Source organism: Catharus ustulatus, chromosome 2, assembly GCF_009819885.2.
Source record: "Catharus ustulatus isolate bCatUst1 chromosome 2, bCatUst1.pri.v2, whole genome shotgun sequence".
NCBI lineage: Eukaryota > Metazoa > Chordata > Aves > Passeriformes > Turdidae > Catharus > Catharus ustulatus.
Window position 1 is genome coordinate 124212377 of NC_046222.1, and position 27909 is coordinate 124240285.

The 27909-nt window shown below is 57.0% G+C and overlaps 1 protein-coding gene across 2 annotated transcripts; it reads right to left on the reverse strand.

The window, feature by feature from the left end:
- Window positions 1-1947: 1947 nt before the first annotated feature.
- On the reverse strand, window positions 1948-23657 carry RRM1 (ribonucleotide reductase catalytic subunit M1). 2 transcript variants are annotated; one of them, XM_033052761.1, is made up of 19 exons: window positions 23387-23657; window positions 22145-22233; window positions 20068-20245; window positions 19509-19609; window positions 18859-18918; window positions 18117-18156; window positions 16837-16999; window positions 16032-16173; window positions 12230-12313; window positions 11818-11979; window positions 11311-11390; window positions 10487-10688; window positions 9873-10022; window positions 7995-8216; window positions 7146-7222; window positions 5548-5683; window positions 4518-4613; window positions 3923-4111; window positions 1948-2933 (listed from the first exon to the last, which is right to left on the reverse strand). In XM_033052761.1, the coding sequence occupies exons 1-19, from the start codon at window positions 23403-23405 to the stop codon at window positions 2745-2747; spliced, it is 2379 nt and encodes a 792-aa protein (XP_032908652.1). In that variant the 5' UTR covers window positions 23406-23657; the 3' UTR covers window positions 1948-2744. The 2 variants fall into 2 exon arrangements, with proteins under 2 accessions (XP_032908652.1, XP_032908653.1); XM_033052762.1 differs by lacking the exons at window positions 20068-20245; window positions 23387-23657 and having other exon boundaries at window positions 22145-22228.
- Between the last annotated feature and the right edge of the window lie 4252 nt (window positions 23658-27909).

Below are 27909 nucleotides of genomic sequence, written 5' to 3' on the forward strand. Positions count from 1 at the left end.
GGCAACCTGGAGAGGGGTCCCTGGGGCACCTGGGGAGTTCCTGCAAGAAGCTCCTGGCTCGGGAACTCCTCAGCATCAAATCCTGTGCCAGGAACCCTGCCCGAGCTGGGACAGCCCCTGGGACTCCAGAGCCTGGGCACAAAGCTCCAGGAACGCCCCAGCAAGGACCCGGTGTCCCTGTCCTGTGTGCCCGGGACCCCTGTCCTGTGTCCCCGGGACCCCTGTCCTGTTCCATCTTTTATCTGTCTTGTCCCCACAGTGCCCTGTCCCGTCTCCTGCCCCGTTTCCCCATCCCCACACCCCGCTGTTCCCATGGCGAGCAGCTCCATGAGGACTCGCCACTGTAGCCCAGCAGCTGTCCCGGTCCGTGGCCGGCAGTGCCGCCCAGTGTGCGGGGACGGAGCCGTGCCCGTGGCCTGAGGGAAATCCCAGCTCCAGGGAACGGGAGCCGTGCCCGTGGGGCTGAGGGGAATCCCAGCTCCAGGGAACCGGAGCCGTGCCCGTGGGGCTGAGGGGAATCCCAGCTCCAGGGAACCGGAGCCGTGCCCGTGGGGCTGAGGGGAATCCCAGCTCCAGGGAACCGGAGCCGTGCCCGTGGGGCTGAAGGGAATCCCAGCTCCAGGGAACCGGAGCCGTGCCCGTGGGGCTGAGGGACTGAGGGGAATCCCAGCCCGAGGGGAACGGGAGCCGTGCCCGTGGGGCTGAGGGAAATCCCAGCTCGGGGGAACGGGAAACGGGAGCCGTGCCCGTGGGGCTGAGGGGCTGAGGGGAATCCCAGCTCCAGGGAACGGGAGCCGTGCCCGTGGGGCTGAGGGGAATCCCAGCTCCAGGAGAACGGGAGCCGTGCCTGTAGGGCTGAGGGAAATCCCAGCTCCAGGGAACAGGAGCCGTGCCCGTGGGGCTGAGGGAAATCCCAGCTCGGGGGGAACCGAGCAGTGCCCGTGGGGCTGAGGGGAATCCCAGCTCGGGGGAACGGGAGCCGTGCCCGCGCTGCCGAGGGAAATCCCAGCTCGGGGGGAACCGAGCAGTGCCCGTGGTGCTGAGGGGAATCCCAGCTCGGGGGAACGGGAGCCGTGCCCGCGCTGCCCGGCCATGCCCTGGCCAGCGGGACACGGGCAGCGCTGCAGTTCGGGGAGGTTCGGCCCCGTTCGGGGAGGTTCGGGCCCCTTCGGGTCCGTCCGGAACAGCCCCGGGACACTCGCAGGGGGCGGGGCGAGCTCCCAGCGCTCCCGGTCCCGCTGCGGCCGCGCCACCAGCGCCCCCCGGCGGCACCGCGGGGAACTGCAGGAACCGCGCCGGGGCTGGGAACAGAACCGGGACCGGGAACAGAACCCGGACCGGGACCAGAACCCGGACTGGGAACAGAACCGGGGTTCGGCTGTGGGAACAGGACCAGCACTGGGAACAGAACCGGGGTTCGGCTGTGGGAACAGGACCAGCACTGGGAACAGAACCGGGACCGGAACAGAACCGGGGTTCGGCTGTGGGAATAGAACCGGGACCGGGAACAGAACCGGGACCGGAAGAGAACCGGGACCGGGGTTTGAGTGTGGGGACAGAAGCGGGACTGGGGTTCGAGTGTGGAAACAGAACTGGGACCAGCACTGGAGTTTGAGTGTGGAGACAGAGCCAAGACCGGGGTTCAAGTGTGGGGACAGAACTGGGACTGGGGTTTGAGTGTGGGGACAGAACCAGGACTGGGAGCAGGGCCTGAGTGCTGGGACAGAACCAGGACCGGGCCAGGGTTCGAGGTTCAGGACAGAACCGGGCCCAGGCCGAGGCCGTTCCCTCTCCCCTGTCCCCGCTCCTGGAGCACAGCCCGGCCCCCACTGTCCCTCCTGCCACTGCTGTGTCTCCGTGTCCCCGTGGGAAGCAGCACAGGAGCAGCAGCACCAACCTGGTACCACAGCTGCTCCTTTTCCATTCCAAAATGAAGTGTTCCGTCCCTTCGACATTCCACCTTTTATTGAGTCTGGATTGGGGTGGGGCGTGGTTCACGAGTTCAATAAATACTGCAGAACTGCCTGAAGCCCCAGTGATTCAGCAGGGAGTGAGTGCAGGAGCTGTAAAGTGATGAGAGGTTTAAAAGATCTAAGAACTACCTGGGGTGGAGACATGGAGCTCCCCAAAAAGAGATGGCAGGTGACCTTCACCGATGGCGTGTGGCCCTCACAAGGTGGCACCTGACCTGTGTCCAAGGCCCCTGCCTGAGCAGTTAGACTGAGTTAGTGAGTTTAATGCAGAAGAGAATGCAGGGCAGCAGCTCTGCCTTTCCTGCCCCATGGAGGACATTCAGCCAGTGCCAGGCTCTGCCCTGGCAGCTGAGGGAGAAGAGTCCAGGAAGCAACACCCCTTCCACCCATCTGCTCCTTCCAAAGCCTTCTGGAAAGGCCAGAGGGGATGAGGAGCAGCCGTGGGAGGAGGCTCTGGCAGGGTGGGGACACTGCAGGTGTCAGCTGGACACTGAACACACCGAGCCAAGGAAAAGGGACCAGCCAGCTGTGCACCTCCTCTGGGACACGAGGAGCAGCCTTTGGTGGCTGCAAGGCACAGCCTGGAGAGCCCAGGACAGCCCTGTGAGTGGCACCAGCACCTCCCTGTCCCCCTCCTGCTTGCACTAAAGCAACGCTCACCCCAGCCATGTGCCCCATCCCCCCTCCCAGCCCCAAATCCTCACGTTATTGCAGAGGCTCCTGCCCCAGCAGCTCCAGGTGGGATGGCTCTGCTGGAGCCGTGGCTGTCCCTTAGGAGCCACACATGAGGCACTCCTCCCTGTTCTCCAGGGAGCACACCATGGCTGCCTTGTTCCTCTCCTTCTCCTCCTCCTCGCGGGACGCCTTCTCCCGCTCGCGCAGCTTCTCCTTGTTCAGGGTGAACTGGATGGGGTTGGCAGCGGGCTTGGTGCGCAGGTAGTACATGCCAGTCTTCAGGCCCTGGGGACAGGGGAGCCTCAGGGCTGGCAGCAGCACTGCAGCACCCAGCTCTGCACACACCCAGGGGAAAAGGGCAGGAAACAGCCCCCTGTCCTTCCTGGGATCCGTGAGAGCAGCTGTGCCAGGACCTGCCAGTCCCTGGGTGCCAAACTTGAGTTGGGAACAAAGCCCCAGCCCCAGGTAATGCCTCTGGTTCTGGGAACAAGCCCCCAGTTCCAGCTAGTGCCTCATGTGGGGAAGGAGCCCCAATCCCAGATAATGCCCTGTGTGTGGGGAAGGAGCCCCAATCCCAGATAATGCCCTGCGTGTGGGGAAGGAGCCCCAATCCCAGATAATGCCCTGTATGGGGGGAAGAACCTGCAATCCCAGCTGGTGCCCCATGTGTGTAAGGAGCCTCAATCCCAGATAATGCCCCCTGTGTATGGAAGAACTCCCAATCCCAGCTGATCCCTCTGTGTATGGAAGAACTCTCAGTATCAGCTGATCCCTCTGTGTAACCGAAGATCCCCCAATCCCAGCTGATCCCTATGCATAACAGAAGATCCCTCAATCCCAGCTGATCCCCCTGTGTATGGAAGAACCCCCAATGTCAGCTGATCCTCCTGTGTAACAGAAGATCCCCAGTGTATGGAAGAACCCCCAATCCCAGCTGATCCCCCTGTGTATGGAAGAACTCCCAGTCCCAGCTGATCCCTCTGTGTAACAGAAGATCCCCCTGTGTATGGAAGAACTCCCAATCCCAGCTGATCCCCCAGTGTATGGAAGAACCCCCAATCCCAGCTGATCCCCCTGTGTAACAGAAGATCCCCCAATGCCAGCTGATCCCCCAGTGTATGGAAGAACCCCCAATCCCAGCTGATCTCCCTGTGTAACAGAAGATCCCCCAATCCCAGCTGATCTCCCTGTGTAACAGAAGATCCCCCAATCCCAGCTGATCTCCCTGTGTAACAGAAGAACCCCCAATCCCAGCTGATCCCCCAATCCCACACCTGTTTCCAGCCATAGAAGTGCATGCTGGTGAGCTTCCCGTAGTTGGGCTCAGCAATGTGGATGTTCAGGGACTGGCTCTGGTCAATGAAGGCCCCTCTGTCTGCAGCCATCTTCAGGATGGTTTTTTGGGAGATCTCCCACACGGTCTTGTAGAGCTGCTTCAGGTCATCAGGAATCTCAGGGATGTTCTGGAAGGAGCAGGAGGAGTTTTGAAGTGTGGAAAGCACTGCCTGCCCAGGTGTCCCTATTTATAACATGGAATTCTTCAGTGATTGCTGGGGCTCCAGTGAGCAATCCCTGCTGGAACTGAGGCCTGCACAGCTGAGCTCTATCCCTGAATCCAAACTCAGAATCCCAGAAGGGTCTGGGTCAGGAGGGACCCTAAAGTTCACCTCATCCCATCCATGGCAGGGACAGTTCCCACTGTCCCAGGTGCTCCAGCCCCAGTGTCCCAGTGATCCCTGGGGGTTTATCCCAGCTCAGGACACTCCATGATATTCCCTGCTATGAAATCACCCCTTTATCATCCTCCTGCTAACTGGAATGCAGAAGGAGCAGGAGCTGCCTGCAGAATCCCTGCCCTGCTCCCTGTACCTGGATGGAGCCGTTGTGGGCGATGATCTGGTTCTTCATCTCCTCGTTCCACAGGCCCCTCTCAGTGAGATCCTTCAGCAGGTGGGGATTCACAACCTGGCAGGGCACAAACCAAAGGTTTTTAAATGCTTGAACATTCCTGCACAGACCCTCACCCCTGAAGTGTTCCAGGCCAGCTGGACAGGGCTTGGGGCAGCCTGGAATAGTGGGAGGTGTCCATGGCAGGGGCTGAATCATCTTCAGGGTGCCTCCAAACTATTCTGGGATTCTGCTGGACATGGCAAATTAGAAATGGGGCTGTGTGGAACTGCCCTGCATGAGGAACTCCAAAAGATGGAAAAGGAGATGTTGCTGTTGCAGGCCCACAACCTGAATTCCTAAAGAAGGAACAGCCAGGACTGATGTCAGGAGGGGAAAGACCAGAACAGGGGCAGGCTGAGTATGGGAAGAAAACACAGCCACCTTTAGCTGCTGGGGCTGGTCCCTGTCCCCCAGCCCTACAGGGAGGCAGGGCAGTGATCCCCCTGCTCCAGCTCCCCACTCCTGTCTGAGGGATCCTGCAGCCAGGAGGAACAGAGAGCAGAGACCCCAGAGGGGATGGACACACCTCAAACAGGGACAGCCTCCCCTCGTCTCCAGAGGGGTCTTTGCTAACTCCAGCCTCCAGAGCTCACTTGTTTCACTCCCTTTCCCAGCTGACAGACCCCTCTGAGCCTGTGCAGCTCTGCCATGGCCCCTTCAGACCCTCAAGTGGTCACAGTTCATTCTCAGGACCGAGGTCTCAGCTACTGTCCCCACGTCCCTTCCATCACATCACCAACCCCCTCAGCAGTTATTCCTGCAGCACACCACAAAGGTTTTTCCCAGACAAAAGCAGCACTTGTTTATAACTTCACCTATTCCATGGTGACTGTGGAACACCCAGTGCTCCAGGTGCTGGCACACAAACCTCCAGGTGTGAGTGAGGCCTCCCCTTGTCCTCCTCAGTCACAGAACCCCAGGGAAGGGCCCAGCTGCCCCCAGAGCTCACCTGGAACTCCCCTGAGAGCACCCTGCGCGTGTAGATGTTGCTGGTGTAGGGCTCGATGGACTCGTTGTTGCCCAGGATCTGGGCAGTGGAGGCTGTGGGCATGGGGGAAATGAGCAGGCTGTTCCTGACACCATACCTGGGGACAACAGGCAGAGTTAGGGAGCTGCAGCCAAGGAGACAGGGCAGGAAAGAGCCAGGAACAGCCCTGGGAAATCTTGGAGAACCTGCAGAGCCTCAGAGGGAAAAGGGAAGCAGCCCTGAACTGCACTGTGGGTCAGGTGTGCTGGAACCCTGGGAGTCTGAGCTTTCTGTGCTCACACTGACCCCAGAACCCTGCTGTGACCTGAGCCTTGGAGAAGGGTCCAAATCTGAGTGATGGAGTTAAAATCAGGGCTGTGCAGTTAAACAGAAGTGTGTGACCTCACATGGTGAAGGGTTTGGAATCTGAGGTTTCAGACTATAGTAACAGGTATGGGAGAAAATGAAAACATTCTTGGGCATTGTCTCTTTCTCTCTTCTTCCTTCTTCCCAGTTTCAAGTAATAATTTTTGGTTGGACATTGCTGCACTGCAGGTCACAGGAGTTTGGTTACTGGGTCAAAAGGATCAATAATACAGGTGTTATTTCTCTATTGGACTGTTTAGCTTTAGAAGACCTTGGAACCAGCTGGACTCAGCTCCATTTTGCTCACTTTTAGCTGGTAGCTGGAAGTGTTGCAGAACTCTCTGTGCTTTAGATGAGATTTAATAAACAACCAAGTCCAAAAGAGAAATTAATCTCCTTTGTGTTTTTAACCCTGGCTTTGAGTGAAGGCAGAAGAAAAAGAAGACAAGGCACTGATGAGGTGGTGCAGCAAACCCATGACAAAGTGCAAGTGCAGTGAGGGGCTCTGCTGCTCTCATCTTCCATCAGAGGCTTTCCCCAGGGAGTCACTCATGGCATGGGTGCAGGGAACACAATCTGCCAGGCACTGCACATCCACAGCCCTGAGGCAGAGCTGAAGCAGCAGCCCATGAGGAGGCTGAAACCTCTGCACACAGAGCACAGGAGACAGATTTACCACATTTAAAAGTTAGAGCCAAACAGAATTAGTCCATGACAGGCACTTCACACTTCAGTGATTCGTGTCTTCAGGATGTTCAAGGCTCAGCTTTTCCCTGGCAGCAGGGAAGAGCCCCAAGGCCAGCTCATGGCTCACTCCTCACTATGTTTGTGTAATGGGAGCACAAATCCTGCTGCTGGATGCACCCAAAATGGAATTGGAGCTCAGCAAAAGCAGAGCAGTGAGGGTGGGCTCCTCGGCCTTGGAAGGACAAAAATGAAAGAAAAACAATCAAACAAGAGCTCAGAGGAAAGATCTGCTGGGGTGGGGGGAGCACAGGGGGCTGTTCTCACACTTGGACCCTGCCTTTAGTTCTCAGTACACAGAACAGATCAAATTCACATCCAGAGCCAGGCTGGATGGGGCTGGAGCGCCTGGGACAGTGGGAGGTGTCCCTGCCAGGCAGGGGTGGGATGGGTGGGCTCTGAGGTCCCTCCCACCCAACCCAGTCTGGGTTTTATCTGACGTCTACAACAAACCCTGCAGGGTTACTCACTTGGCAATCTTCTCCTTCAAAGCCTTCCAGTCCCAAAGGTCTGAGGGGGTGACATTCCACATGTCATACTGAAGGATCTGAGGAACAGTTTTGTCCAGATTAGAGAGGGCACTCTTGTGTCCATTTTAGAAATCCCATTGGAAATGGACCTGTTAATTCTCTTAATTCTTCCCTCCAATGAGATCTCAGTGAAGCTCTGCTATGACCAAACAAGCACTCCATCTTGTGACTGCTCCAGGGCACAGCCAGCACAGGCTGAGTCTTCTTTTCCAATCAGAGAATCCCAGAATATCCTGAGCTGAAGGGACCCCCCCCAGGGATCATTGATCCACCCCTGGATCAGCAATCCCAGCCTGGACATCCCTGGCAGCTCCTGGAGCTCTGTGTCCATTCCCTGGGGAGCCTGGGCAGTGCCCAGCACCTCTGGGGAAGAGCCCTGCCCTGAGATGGCAGCTGAGGCTGCCCTGGGCCAGCTGCAGGCGCTCCCTGGGTGCTGTCCCTGTGCCAGAGCAGAGATGGGAGCTGTCCCTGCGCTGCCCCTCGGGAGGAGCTCTGACCTCAGGCTGCTCCAGGCTGGGCTGGCCCAGGGACCTCGTGGGGCCCCTGCAGACCCTTCCCCATCCCCTGGCCCTCTCTGGGCTCTGCTGACACCCAGAGCTGTCCCCAGCACTGGCAGGGTGGGACAATCCCTTCCCTCTGGGCAGTGATGGTGTCCCCAGAACAGGGATGTCCCTCCTGGCCCCAGGGCACTGCAGACTCAGATCCCTGCTGCCATGAGCAGGTGCCTGCAGCAGCCAGGCACAGGATGAGCTCTGCAGAGCTGTCCCCGTGGCAGCCCCTGGCACTCACCCCCTTGCTGACCGGAGAGCCCTCGTAGGTGTCGTAGGGGCCCTGCTCCCTGGCCAGCTCACAGCTGGCCTCCAGGGCCCCGTAGTAAATGGTCTCAAAGATGTGCTGGTTGAGCAGCTGGGCCTGGGGGCTCTCAAAGGGGAACCTCATGAGGATGAAGGCGTCGGCCAGGCCCTGCACGCCGATGCCGATGGGCCGGTGCCGCCGGTTGGAGCGCTCGGCCTGCGGGACAGCACAGGGTCACTGCAGCACAGCACAGCACAGCACAGCACAGCACAGCACACACACACACAGGGTCACTGCAGCACAGCACAGCACAGCACACACACAGGGTCACTGCAGCACAGCACACACACACACAGGGTCACTGCAGCACAGCACAGCACACACACAGGGTCACTGCAGCACAGCACACACACACACAGGGTCACTGCAGCACAGCACAGCACACACACAGGGTCACTGCAGCACAGCACACACACACAGGGTCACTGCAGCACACACACACACACACAGGGTCACTGCAGCACAGCACAGCACAGCACAGCACAGCACAGCACAGCACACACACAGGTCACTGCAGCACAGCACACACACAGGGTCACTGCAGCACAGCACACAGGGTCACTGCAGCACACACACAGGGTCACTGCAGCACAGCACAGCACACACAGGGTCACTGCAGCACAGCACACACACACACAGGGTCACTGCAGCACAGCACAGCACACACACAGGGTCACTGCAGCACAGCACAGCACACACACAGGGTCACTGCAGCACAGCACACACACACACAGGGTCACTGCAGCACAGCACAGCACAGCACAGCACACAGGGTCACTGCAGCACAGCACACACACACACAGGGTCACTGCAGCACAGCACACACACACACAGGGTCACTGCAGCACAGCACACACACACACAGGGTCACTGCAGCACAGCACAGCACAGCACACACACACACAGGGTCACTGCAGCACAGCACAGCACACACACACACAGGGTCACTGCAGCACAGCACACACACACACAGGGTCACTGCAGCACAGCACACACACACACAGGGTCACTGCAGCACAGCACAGCACACACACAGGGTCACTGCAGCACAGCACAGCACAGCACACACACACAGGGTCACTGCAGCACAGCACAGCACACACACAGGGTCACTGCAGCACAGCACAGCACAGCACACACACAGGGTCACTGCAGCACAGCTGGGAGCCAGCCTGGGGCTGGGGGTAAAACCTCCTGCTGCAGTGTGCTGTGAGCTCTGCATCCACACACCTTCCATCCTGCCTGCTGAGGCCCAGACTGAGTTTGTCAGAGCTTAGCACAGACTGTGATTGTTTAACCCAGCAAAGGCAGCCAGGGTCTAGTAGTGAACACTCAGCACATTCTGATAAATAATGACATTTTACAGAGCAGAATCACTGAGGTTGGAAAATCCCTCTGAGCCCACCAAGTCCAACTGTTCCCCAGCAGTGCTAAGGCCACCACTGACCATGTCCCCAGGTGCCACATCCACAGATATCAAATCCCCTCAAGGGATGAGGACTGCACCACTGCCAGGGCTGCACAGCCCTTTCCATTACAAAATTTTTACTCTGTTCCTAGTGCTGGTCTGTGCTTCATGGAAATCCTCACACATGAAAAAATTCCAGTGGCAGAAGCAGAGTGGGAAGGTTTCCTACAACTGCTTCACTAGAGAGCTGCTGTGGGCTGGAGCTCAGGCAGGCACTGACAGGTCCCACCTTGGAACAGGTGGTTCACAGAGCTCCCAGCAGGTCTGTGTGTGACTCCTTGTGTCCCAGCCTGCTCTGGGATTGCCCTGGGCAGGACCCAGCCCCACCCCAGCCCAGCACTCACCTCTGGCACAGGGTAGTAGTTGATATCAATGATTTTGTTGAGGTTTCGGACGATGACCTTGGTGACCTCAGCCAGCCTCTTGAAGTCATAGGTGTGCTCTGGGGTCACATACATGTTCAGGGCAATGGAGGCCAGGTTACACACAGCCACCTGTGGGCAGGGACAGGCAATCACTGGGAACAGGCCAACAACACACAGCTCTGCCCCAAACTGCACAGAAACAACCTGCCAGGGAAGCTGCCAGGCTGGCAAAGTGCACCCCTTGGTCCTCTGGCAGGGCAGGAGGTGTGCACAAGGTAATGACAGCTCAGGAAAGTTCACTAGAAATTGGTATGACCAGAGAAATCCTGCCCTGATCAGGCCTCCTGCCATCCTTGGACAGGGTCTGGGATGGAAGGAATTTTCAAGCCTGGTTTGCTCCTCGTTGCTTTCCCTTTGAAGGGTGTCTTGTGCCATCCCAAATCCTCCACAGGAGTGGGAAGGGAGCCCACAGTCAGTGCAAGAGCTGTGAGTTTTCGGCTCAGAAGTTTCTCAGCTGCCTGCTCCCTTCCCCAAGCAGCAGTCAGACACATCCCAGAGCTGCAGGGAGCACTCCCAGTCCCTCCTGCACCCACCTCCTCCTTGCTGGTGTACTCCACGATCTCAGTGCACAGGTTGCTGCACTTGATGGTGCCCAGGTTCTGCTGGTTGCTCTTCCTGTTGCAGGAGTCCTTGTAGAGCATGTAGGGGGTGCCAGTCTCGGTCTGGGACTCGATGATGGCGTACCAGAGCTGCTGGGCCTTCACCACCCTGCGCACGCGGCCCTGCCGCTCGTAGCTGCGGCACACAGGGAGCTGCCTCAGCCCCAGGCACCGGGAAATCCTTCCAGTCCTGGGCTCTGGGGCAGCCCTGCTCACTGCTGAGCCCTCACAGCAGGGCAGCAGCACTGTCCCTGTTCTAGGGAAATAAATCTTCCACCACAGCAATCCCACACAAAGCCACGGAGTGCTCGGGGTGGGGATCGCTGCAGGATGTCCCTCTGACAGGGTCACTGTCCCTCTGACAGCCTAAAATGGTCACACACAGCTCACAAAGACACATCCCCATCCAACAATCAATCAATCAATCAATCCATTTTTATCAATCTGACAATGAGCCAGGGGCCATCTCTGAGCCCCCTCCCAAGGGGAGCTTGCCCTCGTTGCTCAGATGCCCAAGAGCTGCCTGGAGAACCAGGTGTCACCCAGGTGCCTCAGTTCTGAGATCTACAGAGACTCCATGTGCCCAATAAAATGGTTTTAAAGGATTTGGACTAATTGCATTTTAAATACTTAGTGTGGAGAGGTCATCTCTAAGCATGGCAGGGGTCACAAACTGGAGAAAAATGTCCTGGATCCCACAGGACACAGGCAGCTCTGGGAGAGGATGGACCACTTACAGGTCTGCTCACTCTTCTTACCTTTCATAGAGCTTCTCAAATTCCTCTCCCCAGACATCATCCAGGCCAGGACACTCATTTGGGCACATTAAGGACCAGTCCTGAAAGGGGGAAAAATATTCAGAGGAAATCATCAGGCACTCTGATTAAAGCTGCCCCACCCCTGGCAGTGTCCGAGGCCAGGCTGGACACTGGGGCCTGGGACAGTGGGAGGTGTCCCTGCCATGGCAGGGGTGGCACTGGATGAGTTTTACGGTCCCTCCCAAGCCAAACCAGTCCAGGATTCTGTGAAATACAAGCAGGTATAAGAATAATTTACTGAGGAAGTGCTGATGCTTTAAGGAAACCCCAGAGTCAGGGCTGTCAGATGAAGCCCTGAAGCAAAACACTGAGCTGGAGCTGCCCAGCTCCATTCTCCACCTGCACAGCAAAGGAGTAAAGCAGCTCTGCAGCCCTTCCTGAGCTCCTTCCAGGGCTGCTCACCTGCTCCTCCACCACCTCACTCTTGTGAGGCAGCCAAGTTCTCACCTGGTTGGTTTCCACTCGCTTCATGAAGAGATCAGGGATCCAGAGAGCAAAGAACAGGTCCCTGGCTCGCTGCTCTTCTTTCCCTGTGTTCTTCTTCAAGTCCAGGAACTCAAAGATGTCCAAGTGCCACGGCTCCAGGTAGATGGCAAAAGCCCCAGGTCTCTGGGACACGGAACAGAACGTGGATCAGAACAAACTGTCCTTGGAAAGAAACCTGCTGCCCTGCTCCTGAGTGCCCACTAGTTGGGAATGGGGGGCAACTCCAGATCCCAACACATGGGGCAGAAATGCCCTTTTATGATGAAGTGCCACCCACAAGCAGTCCATGAGCTCCCTGCTGCTCATGGGACAGCCCTCCCAGTGTGGAAGCTGTCCCCAGGCCCAGGCTCCCCTCTGGAGCCCATGCAGGTACCTTGTTTCCGCCCTGATCCACGTAGCGCGCGGTGTTGTTGTACACCCTCAGCATGGGAACCAGCCCGTTGGAATTCCCGTTTGTCTGCAGAGAACAAAAACCAGTAAGAAATAATGAACAACATCCAGCAGTAAATAACAAACAAAATCCAGCAGTAAATAATGAACAAAAATCAGCAGTAAATAACGAACAAAAATTAGCAGTAAATAACAACTCCCTGCACACCCTGGGGCTCCTTAGGCATGGCTCAGTGGGCGTGGCAAATCATTGGGGGGCGTGGCACACCTCAGGGGGCGTGGCACACCTCAATGGGCGTGGCACACCTCACTGGGCGTGGCACACCTCACTGGGCGTGGCACACCTCAATGAGCGTGGCACACCTCAGGGGGCGTGGCACACCTCAATGGGCGTGGCACACCTCACTGGGCGTGGCACACCTCAGGGGGCGTGGCACACCTCAATGGGCGTGGCACACCTCACTGGGCGTGGCACACCTCAGGGGGCGTGGCACACCTCACTGGGCGTGGCACACCTCAGGGGGCGTGGCACACCTCACTGGGCGTGGCACACCTCACTGGGCGTGGCACACCTCACTGGGCATGGCACACCTCACTAGGCGTGGCACACCTCAGTGGGCGTGGCACACCTCACAGGGCGTGGTACACCTCAGGGGTGTGGCACACCTCAGTGGGCGTGGCACACCTCGAGGGGCGTGGCACACCTCACGGGGCATGGCACACCTCAGGGGCGTGGCACACCTCACTGGGCGTGGCACACCTCACTGGGCGTGGCACACCTCACAGGGCGTGGCCCAGCAGTTTAAGCAGGCAGGACACACAGGCAGGACACGCAGGCAGGACACGCAGGCAGAGTTGCAGGTTTTATTGTTAGTACTGTCAGCATTGTTAGTAGTTTGCTGTGTGGTGTCACAGTGTTTCTGTTGGCTGGTTGGTGTTAGTTTCTGTTAGTAATGGTTTTTACAGGATCAAAAGCTGCTGTTAGTGCAAGTGCATGTAACCAAGTGGAACCCTCCAAAAGGATGTTCTGCACAGACCCACTCCTGCCCTGAGTGTTTGAGCTTATCAGCGTTTCCAGGGGGTGTTGTGGAACAAGCCTGCCTGCAGTGTGAGCAGGTGAACGGTCTCCTTTCACTGGTGGCTGAGCTTAGGGAGGAAGTTGAAAGACTAAGAAGTATCAGGGAAAGTAAAAGGGAATTAGACTGGTCAAGTTCAGCCCTCTCATCTTTGAGGAGGCCCAACAAGAGTCAGAGAACTCCTGTGCCTCCTGCTGTCAGGCAATAGAAGGGCCCCTGGTGGATGAAGGGGAGTGGAAATGGGTCCCTGCTCAGGGAGGTGACAATAAAAATTCCTCCCAGCCCCCAGCCAGGTGCCACTCCAGAACAGGTATGAGGCCCTGGCTCTGGAGAGTCAGCTAGATGATTTAGGCCCAGTGAGCCTCCCCATTGTGATTCATCTGTCAGAGAGATCACCACCTGTCACATCAAAAAGGAAAGAAGGGCAGTCATGGTGGGTGACTCCCTTCTGAGGGGAACAGAGGGCCCCATGCCAGTCAGAGCCATCCCACAGGCAGGGACAGAGGGGCTGGACAGTGCCCAGGCACAAAGGGACCTGGGGGTGCTGGCTGCCAGCTGGCTGAACGTGAGCCAGCAGTGAGCCCTGGTGGCCAAGGAGGCCAATGGCACCTGGCCTGGATCAGGAATGGTGTGGCCAGCAGGAGCAGGGAGGTCATTGTGCCCCTGTACTCAGCACTGCTGAGGCCACACCTCCAGTGCTGTGTCCAGTTCTGGCCCCTCAGTTCAGGGAGGACGTTGAGACCCTTGAGAGTGTCCAGAGGAGGCAACGAGGCTGGGGAGGGACTTGGAGCACAAACCCTGTGAGGGACTTGGAGCACAAACCCTGTGAGTGCTGAACACAAACCCTGTGAGGGGCTGGAACACAAACCCTGTGAGGGGCTGGAACACAAACCCTGTGAGGGGCTGGAACACAAACCCTGTGAGGGGCTGGAACACAAACCCTGTGAGGGGCTGGAACACAAACCCTGTGAGGGGCTGGAACACAAACCCTGTGAGGGGCTGGAACACAAACCCTGTGAGGGGCTGGAACACAAACCCTGTGAGGGGCTGGAACACAAACCCTGTGAGGGGCTGGAACACAAACCCTGTGAGGGGCTGGGACACAAACCCTGTGAGGGGCTGGGACACAAACCCTGTGAGGGGCTGGAACACAAACCCTGTGAGGGGCTGGAGCACAAACCCTGTGAGGGGCTGGAACACAAACCCTGTGAGGGGCTGGAACACAAACCCTGTGAGGGGCTGGAACACAAACCCTGTGAGGGGCTGGGACACAAACCCTGTGAGGGGCTGGAACACAAACCCTGTGAGGGGCTGGAACACAAACCCTGTGAGGGGTTTGGAACACAAACCCTGTGAGGGGCTGACAGGCAGCACTGACAGAACCAGAGCACACAGTCTCATACTGCTCCAAGGAATATACAGGTTGGGTATTAGGAAAAAGTTTTTCACAGGAAGAGTGATCAAGCACTGGAATGGTTTGCCCAGGGAGGTGCTGGGGTCACCATCCCTGGGTGTGTTTAACAAAAGACTGGATGTGGCACTTGCTGCCATGGTCTGGTTGAGGTGTTAGGGCATGGGTTGGACTTGATGATCTTGGAGGTCTCTTCCAGCCCAGTGATTCTGTGAATCTGTCCAATTAAGAATGGACACCCAAATTATTTTTTATTTTTAATCCAATAACCAACCACCCGTGACCCACAATGCAGATTTTCCTATTCAATTACAAATTATCACCCAGATCCATGAGAAGAAGGTAAAGAAGAAAGGAACCTCTTCGCCAAAACCTTCATCTTGCCTTCCATATGTTACTGTATTTTCAGACCTTAGATTCTGGATTTCCCACCATGTGGTATTACACACTTCTATTCAAACCACACACCCACAATCCCAGTTCTATCATTCAATTTTGGAAGCCTTCTCCAGGTCAAAGGCAGAATGTTCTTGGGGGTCAGTGCCTGTCAGCACAGAAAGCCCAAAACTCTCAGTGTGCAGAGTCCCAACAGGTTTCTGCTAGAAATCCAAAACAGCGAGGAAAACCAACCAACCTTCCTGTGTTAGGCCAAGGGACTGGTGAGGGAGGCTCAGTGCTGAGTGAACTGAGTGAGGAGTGAGAGGCAGTGCTGGTTTGGCACGTCCTGGGAGCAGCAGCAGTGTCCCTGTGCTGGGCACTCACCCCAGCAGTGTCCCTGTGCTGGGCACTCACTCCAGGAGGGTCCCAGCAGTGTCCCTGTGCTGGGCACTCACCCCAGCAGTGTCCCTGTGCTGGGCACTCACTCCAGGAGGGTCCCAGCAGTGTCCCTGTGCTGGGCACTCACCCCAGCAGTGTCCCTGTGCTGGGCACTCACTCCAGGAGGGTCCCAGAAGTGTCCCTGTGCAGGGCACTCACCCCAGCAGTGTCCCTGTGCTGGGCACTCACCCCAGCACTGTCCCTGTGCTGGGCACTCACTCCAGGAGGGTCCCAGCAGTGTCCCTGTGCTGGGCACTCATTCCAGCAGGGTCCCAGCCGTGTCCCTGTGCTGGGCACTCATTCCAGCAGGGTCCCAGCAGTGTCCCTGTGCTGGGCACTCACCCCAGCAGGTCCCAGCAGTGTCCCTGTGCTGCCCACTCACCCCAGCAGGTCCCAGCAGGGTCCCTCACTGCCCACTCACCCAGCAGGTCCCAGCAGTGTCCCTCACTGCCCACTCCCCCAGCAGGGCCCCCTGCACTCACCCCAGCAATGTAGCTGCCTGTGGCACGGATGCAGCTCACAGCAAGGCCGATGCCCCCAGCAGACTTGGAGATCAGGGCACACTGCTTCAGGGTGTCGTAGATGCCCTCGATGCTGTCGTCCTTCATGCACAGCAGGAAGCAGCTGAAGGGAACAAATGGTGTCAGTGGACAAGGATGGGAAGGAAAAGTCCTCAGTGTTTCACCAGGCTGCAAAAAGCAGGGCAGATATGGGACCTCTAGTGTGCTCCACAGGTGTGGAACAAAGGACAAACAGAAACCACCGTGAGCACACTTGTACTGCTGATACTTCTGCTGTCAAACATATTTAACCATGGAATTGGGAACACCCTGAGCTGGCAGGGACCCACAGGAATCAGAGACCAATTTCTGGTCCCGCACAATCCCAGCCTGGGCAGTGCCCAGCACCCTCTGGGGGAAGAACTTTTTCCCAATACATAAATATAATACAATCTTTTCCTGATACGTACAATATCAAAAACCCGTCAGTTATGTTTGCTGCTTTTAGAAAACAGTTACCAGAATTCATCTGGTCATCTGCAGCAGACTGTGCACATCAGGAACTGTCCAACATAACACAGCCATGCCAAGGTTTCCCTTATCTCTAGAGTTTACAGAAACCTGGGTATTTTCCCCAAAAGACAGCTAAGACCTGACAGCAGCTGCTCAAAACATCATAAAACTCAGCTGCTCATTCCAGAGGCTGTGCAGGCGCCTCCCTTGAGCAGAGGAAGTCCCTGAGCCCTCCCCTGTGGCCAGGATGCCCTGAGAGGGGCAGGCAGAGCACCTGGAGAGCTGGGGCCGGTTGGTGCCCGCGTTGAAGAGCGTGGGCGAGGCGTGGGTGAACCAGCGCTCCGACAGAAGGTTGTAGGTCTCGATGGCAGCGTCGATGTCGGCCTTGTGGATGCCCACAGACACCCTCATCAGCATGTGCTGGGGACGTTCAGCAACTGCAGGGACACACAGCAGGGAAGGGAATGCCATGGCATGGCCTGGGAATGGAGCTCAGAGCCACCCACCCCACCCCAGCCGTGGCAGGGACACCTCCCACTGTCCCAGGTGCTCCAGCCCCAGTGTCCAACCTGGAACTGAACATTCCAGGGATCCAGGGGGAGCCCCAGCTGCTCTGGCAATTCCATCCCAGCCCCTCCCAGGGAACAATTCCTGATTCCCAAGATCCCATCCAACCCCACTGTGAAGCCATTCCCTGTGTGCTGTCCCTGCAGCCCTTGGGAATTGTCTCTCTCCAGGTTTCCTGCAGCTCCTTCAGGCCCTGCAAGGCCACCCTGAGCTCAGCCCAAAGCTTCTCCTGTGCAGGCTGAACAATCCCAGCTGTGCCAGCCTTTCCTCCCAGCAGAGCTGCTCCATCCCTCTGCTCATCCTGGGGCTCCTCTGGGCTCTCTGAGCAGCTCCAGCTCCTCCCTGCGCTGGGGCAGGGCTGGGGCAGCTCTGCAGGTGGGGTCACACCTGAGCAGGGCACAGGGGCACAATCCCCTTTCCCTGCTGCCCCTCCTGGGGATCAGCCCAGGGATTTTGGGACTTTAGGATGCCAAGGCACATGGCTGGGGCACATCCAGCCTCTCACCCAGCCAGCAAACCCAGAAAGGCAGGGAGAAAGGAGACTCCATGTGACAGCCACAGGAACTGCAAATGCTGCAGAGGGACAGCTGAGAGCCAGAGCTGTCATGAAATCAGAGTGATTGGGGGTGGGAGGAACTTGAGTTCTCCAGCCCAGCTCCTGCTCCAAGAGCACCAGGCATGTTTATTCAGGACCTCATCCCATCAGGCTTTGAAAATCTCCAGGAGCAATCTGCTCCAGTGCTCAGCTGCTCTCATGGAGGAGGGAAAAACCCCACCTGTATTACCAGTCCAGTCCAATCAAATATACAGAATCCATTTGTGTTCCAGCTTTATAATATTATAATTAATCTCTGACCCTTCTGGGGTCCCAGGATATCCAATCCAAGGGCCAACATCACTGACAGCACAGTACCTAAACTCAGCTCTAACTTAGCTTAAATTAACTCAAATTTTTAAAGAAGTGCTCAGCACTAGAACAGCCCTTACCTTTGGAGTTGATTTTCAGCAAGTAGGAGCGTTCCAGAGTCTTTACAAGAGAGGATGGATTTTAGCAGACAGGCAGATTTGAATTTTTTTTTAAAAAAACCCATTAACTCCAAACTCAATCATCTCCACACCCCTCATCCCAGACTTCAACACCCCTGCACTCTGCTCTTCCTCTCTTTATTAGCTTAATGAGGTGATTAATGACTGCACACAAGTGCACTGAAGATTCCAACACTGCTTTGGATTACAGAGCATGGCCAGGAGGTTCCACACTGTCCTGAACCCACAGGGCCTCTCTGGATTCCCCAGAGCCCCAAACCTGAGTCAGACCCAAAGCAAAGCAGCACAGCTGAGCTGGTGTGAGCAGCAGCCCCTGGGGTGGTGTGGGGACACGTTCCAGCATGGGAGAGGATAAATGTGGGATGACACACTGACAGAACTGCTCCACTGAACAATGGGAAAAGCAAAAACCCCTTCTTTGCCTTATTGAGGATTAGGGTATTTCCTTTAGGAATGGCATGCAGCAACATTCAGTGTGAACTGCTGTGAAACCCAGCCCAACAGCTCAAACATTCCAGCAGCAAGAAAAGCCCATGGTTTATCCACTGGGAGCTGCTGAGTGCAGGTCCCCTTCACCTTCAGAGCCCCACTGATGTCCCAGCTCCTCCTGTGTCCCCAATCCAGACAATCCCACAAGCATTCCCACCCTTCCCAACCGGCCCAGGAGCAATCTGCTCTCTACCTTAAAGCCAAAGTAGTTGTAGGAGAAGTCTCTGTCGTAGATGATGGCAGAGTTGAGGCGCTGCAGGAAAGGACAGAAGAGACTTTACAAGGTGGAACAGTGTTAGCCCTGCTGCATTCCTGCCCCCAAAGCTCTGGGGGTGAGGGGCACCAGGACACAGCAGTGAAGCAGGAACAGCACTTCCCTCAAAACAACAAAAGCACAGCTCCAACAACATTTTTTCACTCAGTTTTTGGCTGAATTTACTGAAATCTAATTGGACAACAAGACACAGAACCAAAGGACAAAAGGAACTTCCTGCTCTGAACACAGACCTGGAGTGACCTGGGAACTGAACCCAAATCTCTCCTCTCTCTCCTGTGCTGCCTCATTTTGCTCCAGCACAAGGTACTTGTTCTCAAATTAATGATTTGTGCTGATCATGGCAATGGGAACATCCAAAAAACCAAATTTTACTACAAAAACATCCATAGAGGAAGAAAACTCCTACATCCCCTCTTACACTCCCCACTCATGGCCTGCACTGGTTTCTGTGTTGGCTTTTTACCCTAAAACAAACATAGCTTGCTTAAAAAATAAGAAAAGCAAGTAATTTAAGTTTTCCAAATTCAGTGCCATAGTTGAGAAGTGAAACAAACCCCACTACTCACATCTTTGTTGGCCAGAACTATGTCCAGGGTCTCTTTGGAGATCATTGGGGAGTGCTTCCCGTTGTGAGGGTTGATGTAGGTGTAGAGATCCTCCATCACATCTGTGAGGGAAAGGGAAGTGAACAGGACATGTCCAGGCCTGTCCCTGCAGCACCTGGGATTCAGGATGGATGAGGCAGGAATGGGAAATGACCCCCTCAAACACACAACTGCCCTTCTACTGCTCAGCACTGCCAGTCTGAGCCTCTTCTCTTACAAATTCTGCCAAAACCCCAGAGAAAGTAAAAAAGTTACAGTTTTTTATTTTTACAGTTACTGTAAAAAGTAACAAATGGGGAGGAAAGCAGGTACAGCCTGATCTCAATCCATCCCATTTTTCACCACTCCATCTCTACAGCTGCTTTTCATAAACCAGGCAATTCCACCTGCCATGGGGAACTCATGGGTTTCATCTCCACGGCATTCCCAGCCAGCCTGGGCCCTCAGGAGCTCTTCCCCATTTCTGTGTCCCAAAGCTCTCCCTGTGTGTGTCCCCCAGCAGCTGGAGGCGTTCACCCACCACTGAAGACTTTCTTGGTCTCCTTGTGCAGGTTGGAGACGGCGATGCGGGCGGCCAGGATGGCGTAGTCGGGGTGCTTGGTGGTCAGCGTGGCCGCGGTCTCTGCGGCCAGAGTGTCCAGCTCCACCGTGGTGACCCCGCTGTACAGCCCCTGGATCACCTTCATGGTGATCTGTGCCTGCAAGGGGGAATGCCCCAGGTCAGGGAGCCCCAGAGCTCCTGGCTCACGTGGATCTCAGCAGCACTGCTCACTGTGCGGGGGGAAAGCAAACGGGAACCAGACTGGGAGAGCTGGGAATGCTCCTGGAGGGGCACTGGGGACAAGGGAGGGAGGGACAGCACACAGGGAATGGCTCCAAAGTGGGGTTTGATGGGATCTTGGGAATTAGGAATTGTTCCCTGGCAGGGTGGGCAGGGCTGGCACAGGGTGCCCAGAGCAGCTGTGGCTGACCCTGGATCCCTGGAATGTTCAGTTCCAGGTTGGACACTGGGGCTGGAGCAGCCTGGGACAGTGGGAGGTGTCCCTGCCATGGCAGGGGTGACACTGGGTGGGATTTTAGCTCATTCCAACCCAAACCCTTCTGGGATTCTGTGCAGGGATGGACTCCAGGCAATGGGACTGACCAGTCTCCACTGAACCTTTGTGAACTGCTGCTACTTTTGCACAACTCCTGAGATTTCCAGCCTCCATGGGATCACCAGCACAGGGTTTGGGAGGGGCACTGCTGGCCTGGGAAGCCTCTGGCACAAGCAGATCCCAAAGGAGAAAATAAACTCCAGGAAAAGAGGTGACACACAGCAGTGGCAGTCTGTCCTGGAAGGGACTGGCTGTGCACTGCCCACACAGCAGGGAACAACATGGAACCTGGACAGTGAGAAGCCAGGACAGACCACACCTGGCCAAGCTATGGCAAGCACTGGGAGTGACCATGCAAACAGAGACCACACAATGGTCTGGGATTGGCTGGAAGCTCTCTGGAACCTTCTCTCACAGTCTGTACCTGTGTGTGCTCAACCCCATTTTGGGGTCCTCTAAAGGAGCTGCACAGAGCTGTGAGCATCAGGATTCCAGGGAGCCAGAGGGGTTTTTACTTTGTTTCTCAGAGGTAGCTGTGAGCAGGCACTGCAGGTTTGTGTTATGCCCTTGTGCACCCCTTTTTATTTCTCCTTATATTAAAGCTTTCATTTCCAGCCCTTTGGTTGTTCCCATCCCTTTATTTCTTATTTGGCCACCCCACCAACACCATCCTGGGGTCAGGGCAGGCCACAGCCCGACACACAACTGCAGAATGGGTAAAAATTCAGGGGCACAGGAGGACTCAGAATTTCACTTCTGTCCTCAGCATCAACTCCCAGTAGGTGGGGGCAAGTCAGGACACTTCATGCTGTGGTCACCAAGTCACCAGTGTCTCCCTCCTGCAGCTGTTGGACAGGTGGGATTTCAGACAGGAGAATGGATCATGAGAACTTGGGAGATGGGAACTGCTGATCCAAATGGCCAGATGGGTCTGAGATCTGCATAAAAATCCCACACACATCAGTGGATCCAACAGGGAATCACCTGCTTCCATGAGTGGGATCAATGCCCACCACCCCAAATCAGCTCAGAAAACCAAGCAGGGATGTGGCAGTGGCAGTGGCAGTGAATTCTGTCCTGGTGTTGGACCAGAAGGGGATCCAGAGCTACTTCCAGGTGGCATTGCTCCAGCTTTGCAGACTGACACTGGGAGCAACCCACCAAATCCAAAATATGGGAATTGGAGCAACACAGCTCTTTTTCTAAGGTACCAGGGGCTCAACAGCTTCCCCAAGGTTTGAGGGGAAAGGGAAAAATGGCAGGAAAAGGGGATTTTCCCCTCTACACTCTCTGTGGGAAGCAAAACCCCTCAGAACACAAACAATTCCAACAAACACATTCTGGGTATGTTTGCCGAGAGCTCATGGAATCACAGAACATCCCAGCAGGAAGGGACCCACAGGAATCCTCAAATCCCACACAGGACACCCCAGGGATTCCTGCCCAGGTTTCCAGGTGCCTTTTGCCCAGGAGCAGGGGGGTCAGGGCAGGAGGACTCACGGGATCCACGAAGTCGGCGTTGAGGCCATAGCAGAGCTTCTGGATGCGCGACGTGATCTTGTCAAACATGACCCGCTCCTGGCGCCCATCTGGGGACACAGCACACCAGTATGAACCAGTTCAGCACAGCATGCCCCTGCCAGCCCCACCAGTGCTGCCCCAGTAGGAACCAGTTCAGCACAGCATGCCCCTGCCAGCCCCACCAGTGCTGCCCAGTAAGAACCAGTTCAGCACAGCATGCCCCTGCCAGTCCCACCAGTGCTGCCCCAGTAAGAACCAGTTCAGCACAGCATGCCCCTGCCAGTCCCACCAGTGCTGCCCAGTCAGAACCAGTTCAGCACAGCATGCCCCTGCCAGTCCCACCAGTGCTCCCCAGTAAGAACCAGTTCAGCACAGCATGCCCCTGCCAGTCCCACCGGTGCTGCCCAGTATGAACCAGTTCAGCACAGCATGCCCCTGCCAGCCCCACCAGTGCTGCCCAGTAAAAACCAGTTCAGCACAGCATGCCCGTGCCCAGCCCCTCCCGTGGGAATTCTGTGTGCCCACCACCAGGGACAGCTTGGGTGGGGTACAAGGAAAGGGGAGGCTCCCCCTCCACCCTAAGAATTCCCCTAAAACTGCACTAACCGAATTCCCAGGGTGGGGACCCAGCTGAGGGTCACCCTCCAGCTCAGCCTGGGGATTTGGGCTGGGCAGCAAGCCCAAAGCTCCTGCCATGGGCCCAGAACAATCGGAGAGGTCTCATCCCCCACCCTTGGTGTCTGGGGGAGCTCTCTCACTCGGGGCTCCCCCAAAGCTGAGGGGAGCCCATCCTGCACCAGAACCCTCCTAAGAGGCAGGGGGACCCCCTCTCTGCTCTGTGGGTGCCACGAGTGGGACCCCCAAAGCCAAAGGGGTCTCACCCCCTCACACCATGTGCCCTAAGGTGCCCCCAGGGCTGAGCAGGCCATGAGCGGCCCTTCCAAACCGGGGCGATTCCCTTCTGCTTACCTTGGGCGCCATGCAGGGGACCCCCAAAGCAGATGGAACCCCATCCTGCCATGGGCCACGAGGGAACCCCACGATGGGGGAGGGATTCTCCTGCAGAGCCCCCCAAAGCCGAGGGGTGCCCTGGGCAGGTCAGTGCCCCCATCCCATCCCATCCCATCCCATCCCATCCCATCCCATCCTCGGTACCGTGCGTGACCGCCCCACGAGCGGCGGGACCCCAGAGCAGCCCCGGGCCCGGGGAGCGCTCCTCACCTCGCTTCACGACGTGCATGGCGGCGGCGGGTCCCCCTCAGTGCCTCTCTCGGTCCCTTTCAGCCCCCCTCCGTCACTCTCGCTGCCTCGCTCCCCCCTCAGACCCTCACGGTCCTGCTCGCTCCCTCCCCGTCCCTCTCGATCACCCCTCAGCCCCTCTCGGTTCCCCTTCAAACCCTCTTTGAACCCTCCCGGTTGCCTTTTGAACCCTCTCGGGTCCCCCCGAGTCCCTCCCGATCCCTCGCCTTGCAGCTCCGCGCCCGCCGCTTCCCGCGCCCGCCGCGCGCGCCCCGCCCCGCTGAGGCGGCCGCCGCCATCTTGACTCCGGGCACGGCCCGCCTGCCCTGCCCGTTCCCTTCCCGCCCGCTCCCGGCGCTGCCCGTGCCCGCTGGCGGGCACTAATCCCGCCCCTCAGCCCGGTGTTCTCCCCGCTATCCCCCCGGGAATCGCCGCCCGGCCGGGGAACACCGCGAGTCCTGCCCGCTTCAAAGATGGCGGCGCCAGTGCTTTCCCCGCCCCGCCGGGGAAGGAGACGGAGGGGACGGGACGGGGCTGAGGGCGCCAAAGACAGAGGCCGCGGAGGGACAAAACACCCTCGTCCTGAAGCGCCGAAACAATAGCTATGGTGCTTTTAATTATCCTAAATCAAGGCCCGGGGGTGGAATGTGTGATTAAACCTTGGATCCCAACCTCCCACCCAAGGAGGTGGTGGAGACTTGTCCCTGGAGGTGTCCAAGGAACAACTGCTCAGGAACAACCTGGGTTTGAATCACAATAAACTGCCCAGGAACAACGTGGGTTTGAATCACAATAAACTGCCCAGGAACAACCTGGGTTTGAATCACAATAAACTGCCCAGGAACAACCTGGATTTAAATCACAATAAACTGCCCAGGAACAACCTGGGTTTGAATCACAATAAACTGCCCAGGAACAACCTGGGTTTGAATCACAATAAACTGCCCAGGAACAACCTGGGTTTGAATCACAATAAACTGCCCAGGAATAACCTGGGTTTAAATCACAATAAACTGCCCAGGAACAACCTGTGTTTGAATCACAATAAACTGCCCAGGAATAACCTGGGTTTAAATCACAATAAACTGCCCAGGAACAACCTGGGTTTGAATCACAATAAACTGCCCAGGAACAACCTGGGTTTGAATCACAATAAACTGCCCAGGAACAACCTGGGTTTAAATCACAATAAACTGCCCAGGAACAATCTGGGTTTGAATCACAATAAACTTCCCAGGAACAACCTGGGTTTAAATCACAATAAACTGCCCAGGAACAACCTGGGTTTAAATCACAATAAACTGCCCAGGAACACCCTGAGTTTAAATCACAATAAGCTGCCCAGGAACAACCTGGGTTTAAATCACAATAAACTGCCCAGGAACAACCTGGGTTTAAATCACAATAAACTGCCCAGGGCAGGGGTGGCACTGGGTGGGATTTTAGCTCATTCCAACCCAAACCAGTCTGGGATTCCATGTTTCAGAGACATCCCAGGGCTCAAAGGGGCTGGAAATTCAGTTTTTTATTGCTTGTGAACGTGGCACTGTCCCTTCCGAGGTGAGGGTGTTGGTCCCAAGCCCTCCAGATGCCATTTGGGGCCTGGTCCTGCTCAGAGAGAGCCCAGAGAGCCCTCCCCTAAAGATGGGACACAGGGAATGCTTGGCACTGCTCAGGAAATGGGAATAAAGCTGGGGTGGTGCCTCTGTTTGACTGGAAAAGAAGGACAATAATCCCCACTGGCAGTGTGGTCTGGTCAGAGCCTGAGCTGCGCTCACAGATGTTTGCCCTTAGGTTCTCCTCTGACTTTTCTCACCCTGCTGTGGGTGCAGCAGTGGGTGCAGCAGTGTGTTCATGGATGGGGGTGCAGAGGAAAACCAGGGGTGCTGCCCCAGCCCTGCTGAGCGAGCCCTGTTCCCACAGGGAAATGCAGACACTGCTCCTGCCCCAGCTCCCACACAGGGCTGGGCAGTGACCAGGGCCAAGGGCACGGCAGGGACACACCGGTGCCACCCCCAGCAGGTGCCCTCATGAGTGCTAATGAGCACTAATGAGTGCCAGGCTAATGAGGAGCCAGCCCCAGGGGCTGTGGGGTTGGAGTGGAGCAAAGGTTGTGCAGGAGCTCTGACACCTGGAGAGCCGGGCTTGGGAAGGCTTGGGAAATGCTGATTGTCCCCTGGAAAATGGGATTTTCCAGGGTAAACATGGGCAGGCTGAGGCTGCAGGGAGCAGGATCCCCTCCAGAAGGGTGTTGGTGAGAAGGGTGTGTGGAGATGGAGAGGGAACACTGGGGCACATCCCATGGGATGGCTGCTGCTCCCCTGGTGCCATCGCCATCCCACACCTGGCACACGCCAAGCACTGAGCCCAGAGTGTGTTCCACTGATTTTCCTGCACCAGAGGTGTTTCTGGGGACGCTGTGGGCAGGACCCAGTGCCACAGAGATGTCCCATCCCTTGAAGCAGTTTGGGGGTGTCTGCCTGTCCCTGTCCCTGTGCCAGCAGTGTCCCCATGGCAGTGGCAAGGACAGGATGAGCCTGGGGTGGATCCAGCCCCGTCCCTGTGGAGCTGTGATCCAATTCCCACGGTGAGGATGACCACAGGGCCCTGGTGCAGGGGAGCTGGGCTGTCCCTCCATCCCCAGTGACCTGGCCAGGACCACATCCCCAGCAGGCACCCAATGCCCCCATCCCTCTGTGCTGGAAGAAGAGATCAGCAGCCAGCAGCTCGTAAAATAGACTACATGCTTTATTGGACTGAAAAGTTTTATGAAATGACCAAAAAAAAAAAACCCAAAAAACAAAAAACCACCTTAAATCAAGAGCTGGCAGATGTGTCAACAGTTGGTGGATCCCCAACCCCTTCTCCAGAAGCATCCACAGGTCTCTGCCACCACGACAGCTCCGGCCCTGACCCTGCCAGCCCCGCCCTGCCCGTGACAGTGGGGTGCCCCAGAACTGGGGTGCCCATGAACTGGGGTGCCCACGAATCAGGGTGCCCACAAACCAGAGTGCCCCCAGAACCGGGGTGCCCATGAACTGGGGTTCCCATAAACTGGGGTGCCCACGAATCAGGGTGCCCACAAATCAGGGTGCCCCCAGAATTGGGGTGCCCATGAACTGGGGTGCCCACAAACTGAGGTGCCCATGAACTGGGGTTCCCACAAACTGGGGTTCCCACAAACTGGGGTGCCCACAAACAGGGGTGCCCCCAGAATTGGGGTGCCCATGAACTGGGGTTCCCATAAACTGGGATGCCCACAAACTGGGGTGCCCACAAATCAGGGTGCCCCCAGAATCAGGGTGCCCACAAACCAGAGTGCCCCCAGAACCGGCGTGCCCATGAATTGGGGTTCCCATAAACTGGGGTGCCCACAAACTGGGGTTCCCAGAAACTGGGGTGCCCCCAGAATCAGGGTGCCCACGAATTGAGATGCCCCCAGAATTGGGGTACCCTCAGAATCGGGGGTGCCTCCACAATTGGGGTGCCCACACCATCGGGGTGCCCAGGCAGCAGCCCTGGCTGCGGGGCCGAGCGTGTCCCCCCCGTCCCCAGGGAAATGCAGGCACTTAAAAGTCATTGAGAGGAATTTTTCGTTTATCCCAAAGCAACAGTGAAATTGTTTAACTCCCACCTACGGAACATAAAAACACCTTTGTAGCCCTTCCTGAATTGTCAAGACACAAATATATTACTCTGGCATACAGCAAGGCCTCGGGGGCTCTGCCCAGCCTCCTCTTCCTCCCCCCCTCGTGCAGCCTCCTCTGCCTCGGCAGGAGCAGCCCCCTCCCCATCCCGGGACGTGTGGGATGGTGCCGTGGGGATGGAGAGGGTGGTGAGGATGGGGACCCTGGGCTTGGGGTCTTGTGGTGCCAGGGAACCCTCGAGTGGGGTAGGAGGGGGGCAAGGGGGCAGCCCCGGGGCTGGGGGATGCTCCTGGAGGAGCTGGGAGAGGAGGGCAAGGGGGTGGAGCAGGGCTCAGCCCTGGGGATGGAGCAGTGCCCAGGGATGGAGCAGTGCCCAGGGATGGAGCAGGACCCAGGGATGGAGCAGGACCCAGGGATGGAGCAGTGCCCAGGGAAGGAGCAGTGTCCAGGGAAGGAGCAGGACCCAGGGATGGAGCAGGACCCAGGGACAGAACAGTGCCCAGCCCAGGGATGGAGCAGGGCTCATCCCCCAGGACGGAATGGTGCCCAGGGATGCCCAGAGATGGAGCAGGACCCAGGGATGGAGCAGGACCCAGGGATAGAGCAGGGCCCAGTCCAGGGATGGAGCAGGGCCCAGGAATGGAGCAGGGCTCATCCCCCAGGATGGAATGGCACCCAGGGATGCCCAGGGATGGAGCAGGGCCCAGGAATGGAGCAGGGCTCATCCCCCAGGACAGAATGGTGCCCAGGGATGCCCACAGATGGAGCAGGGCCCAGGAATGGAGCAGGGCTCATCCCTCGGGCCAGGCTCAGCCCCAGCAGGGAGTGGGACTCAGCCCCAGCTGCTGCTCAGTGGTG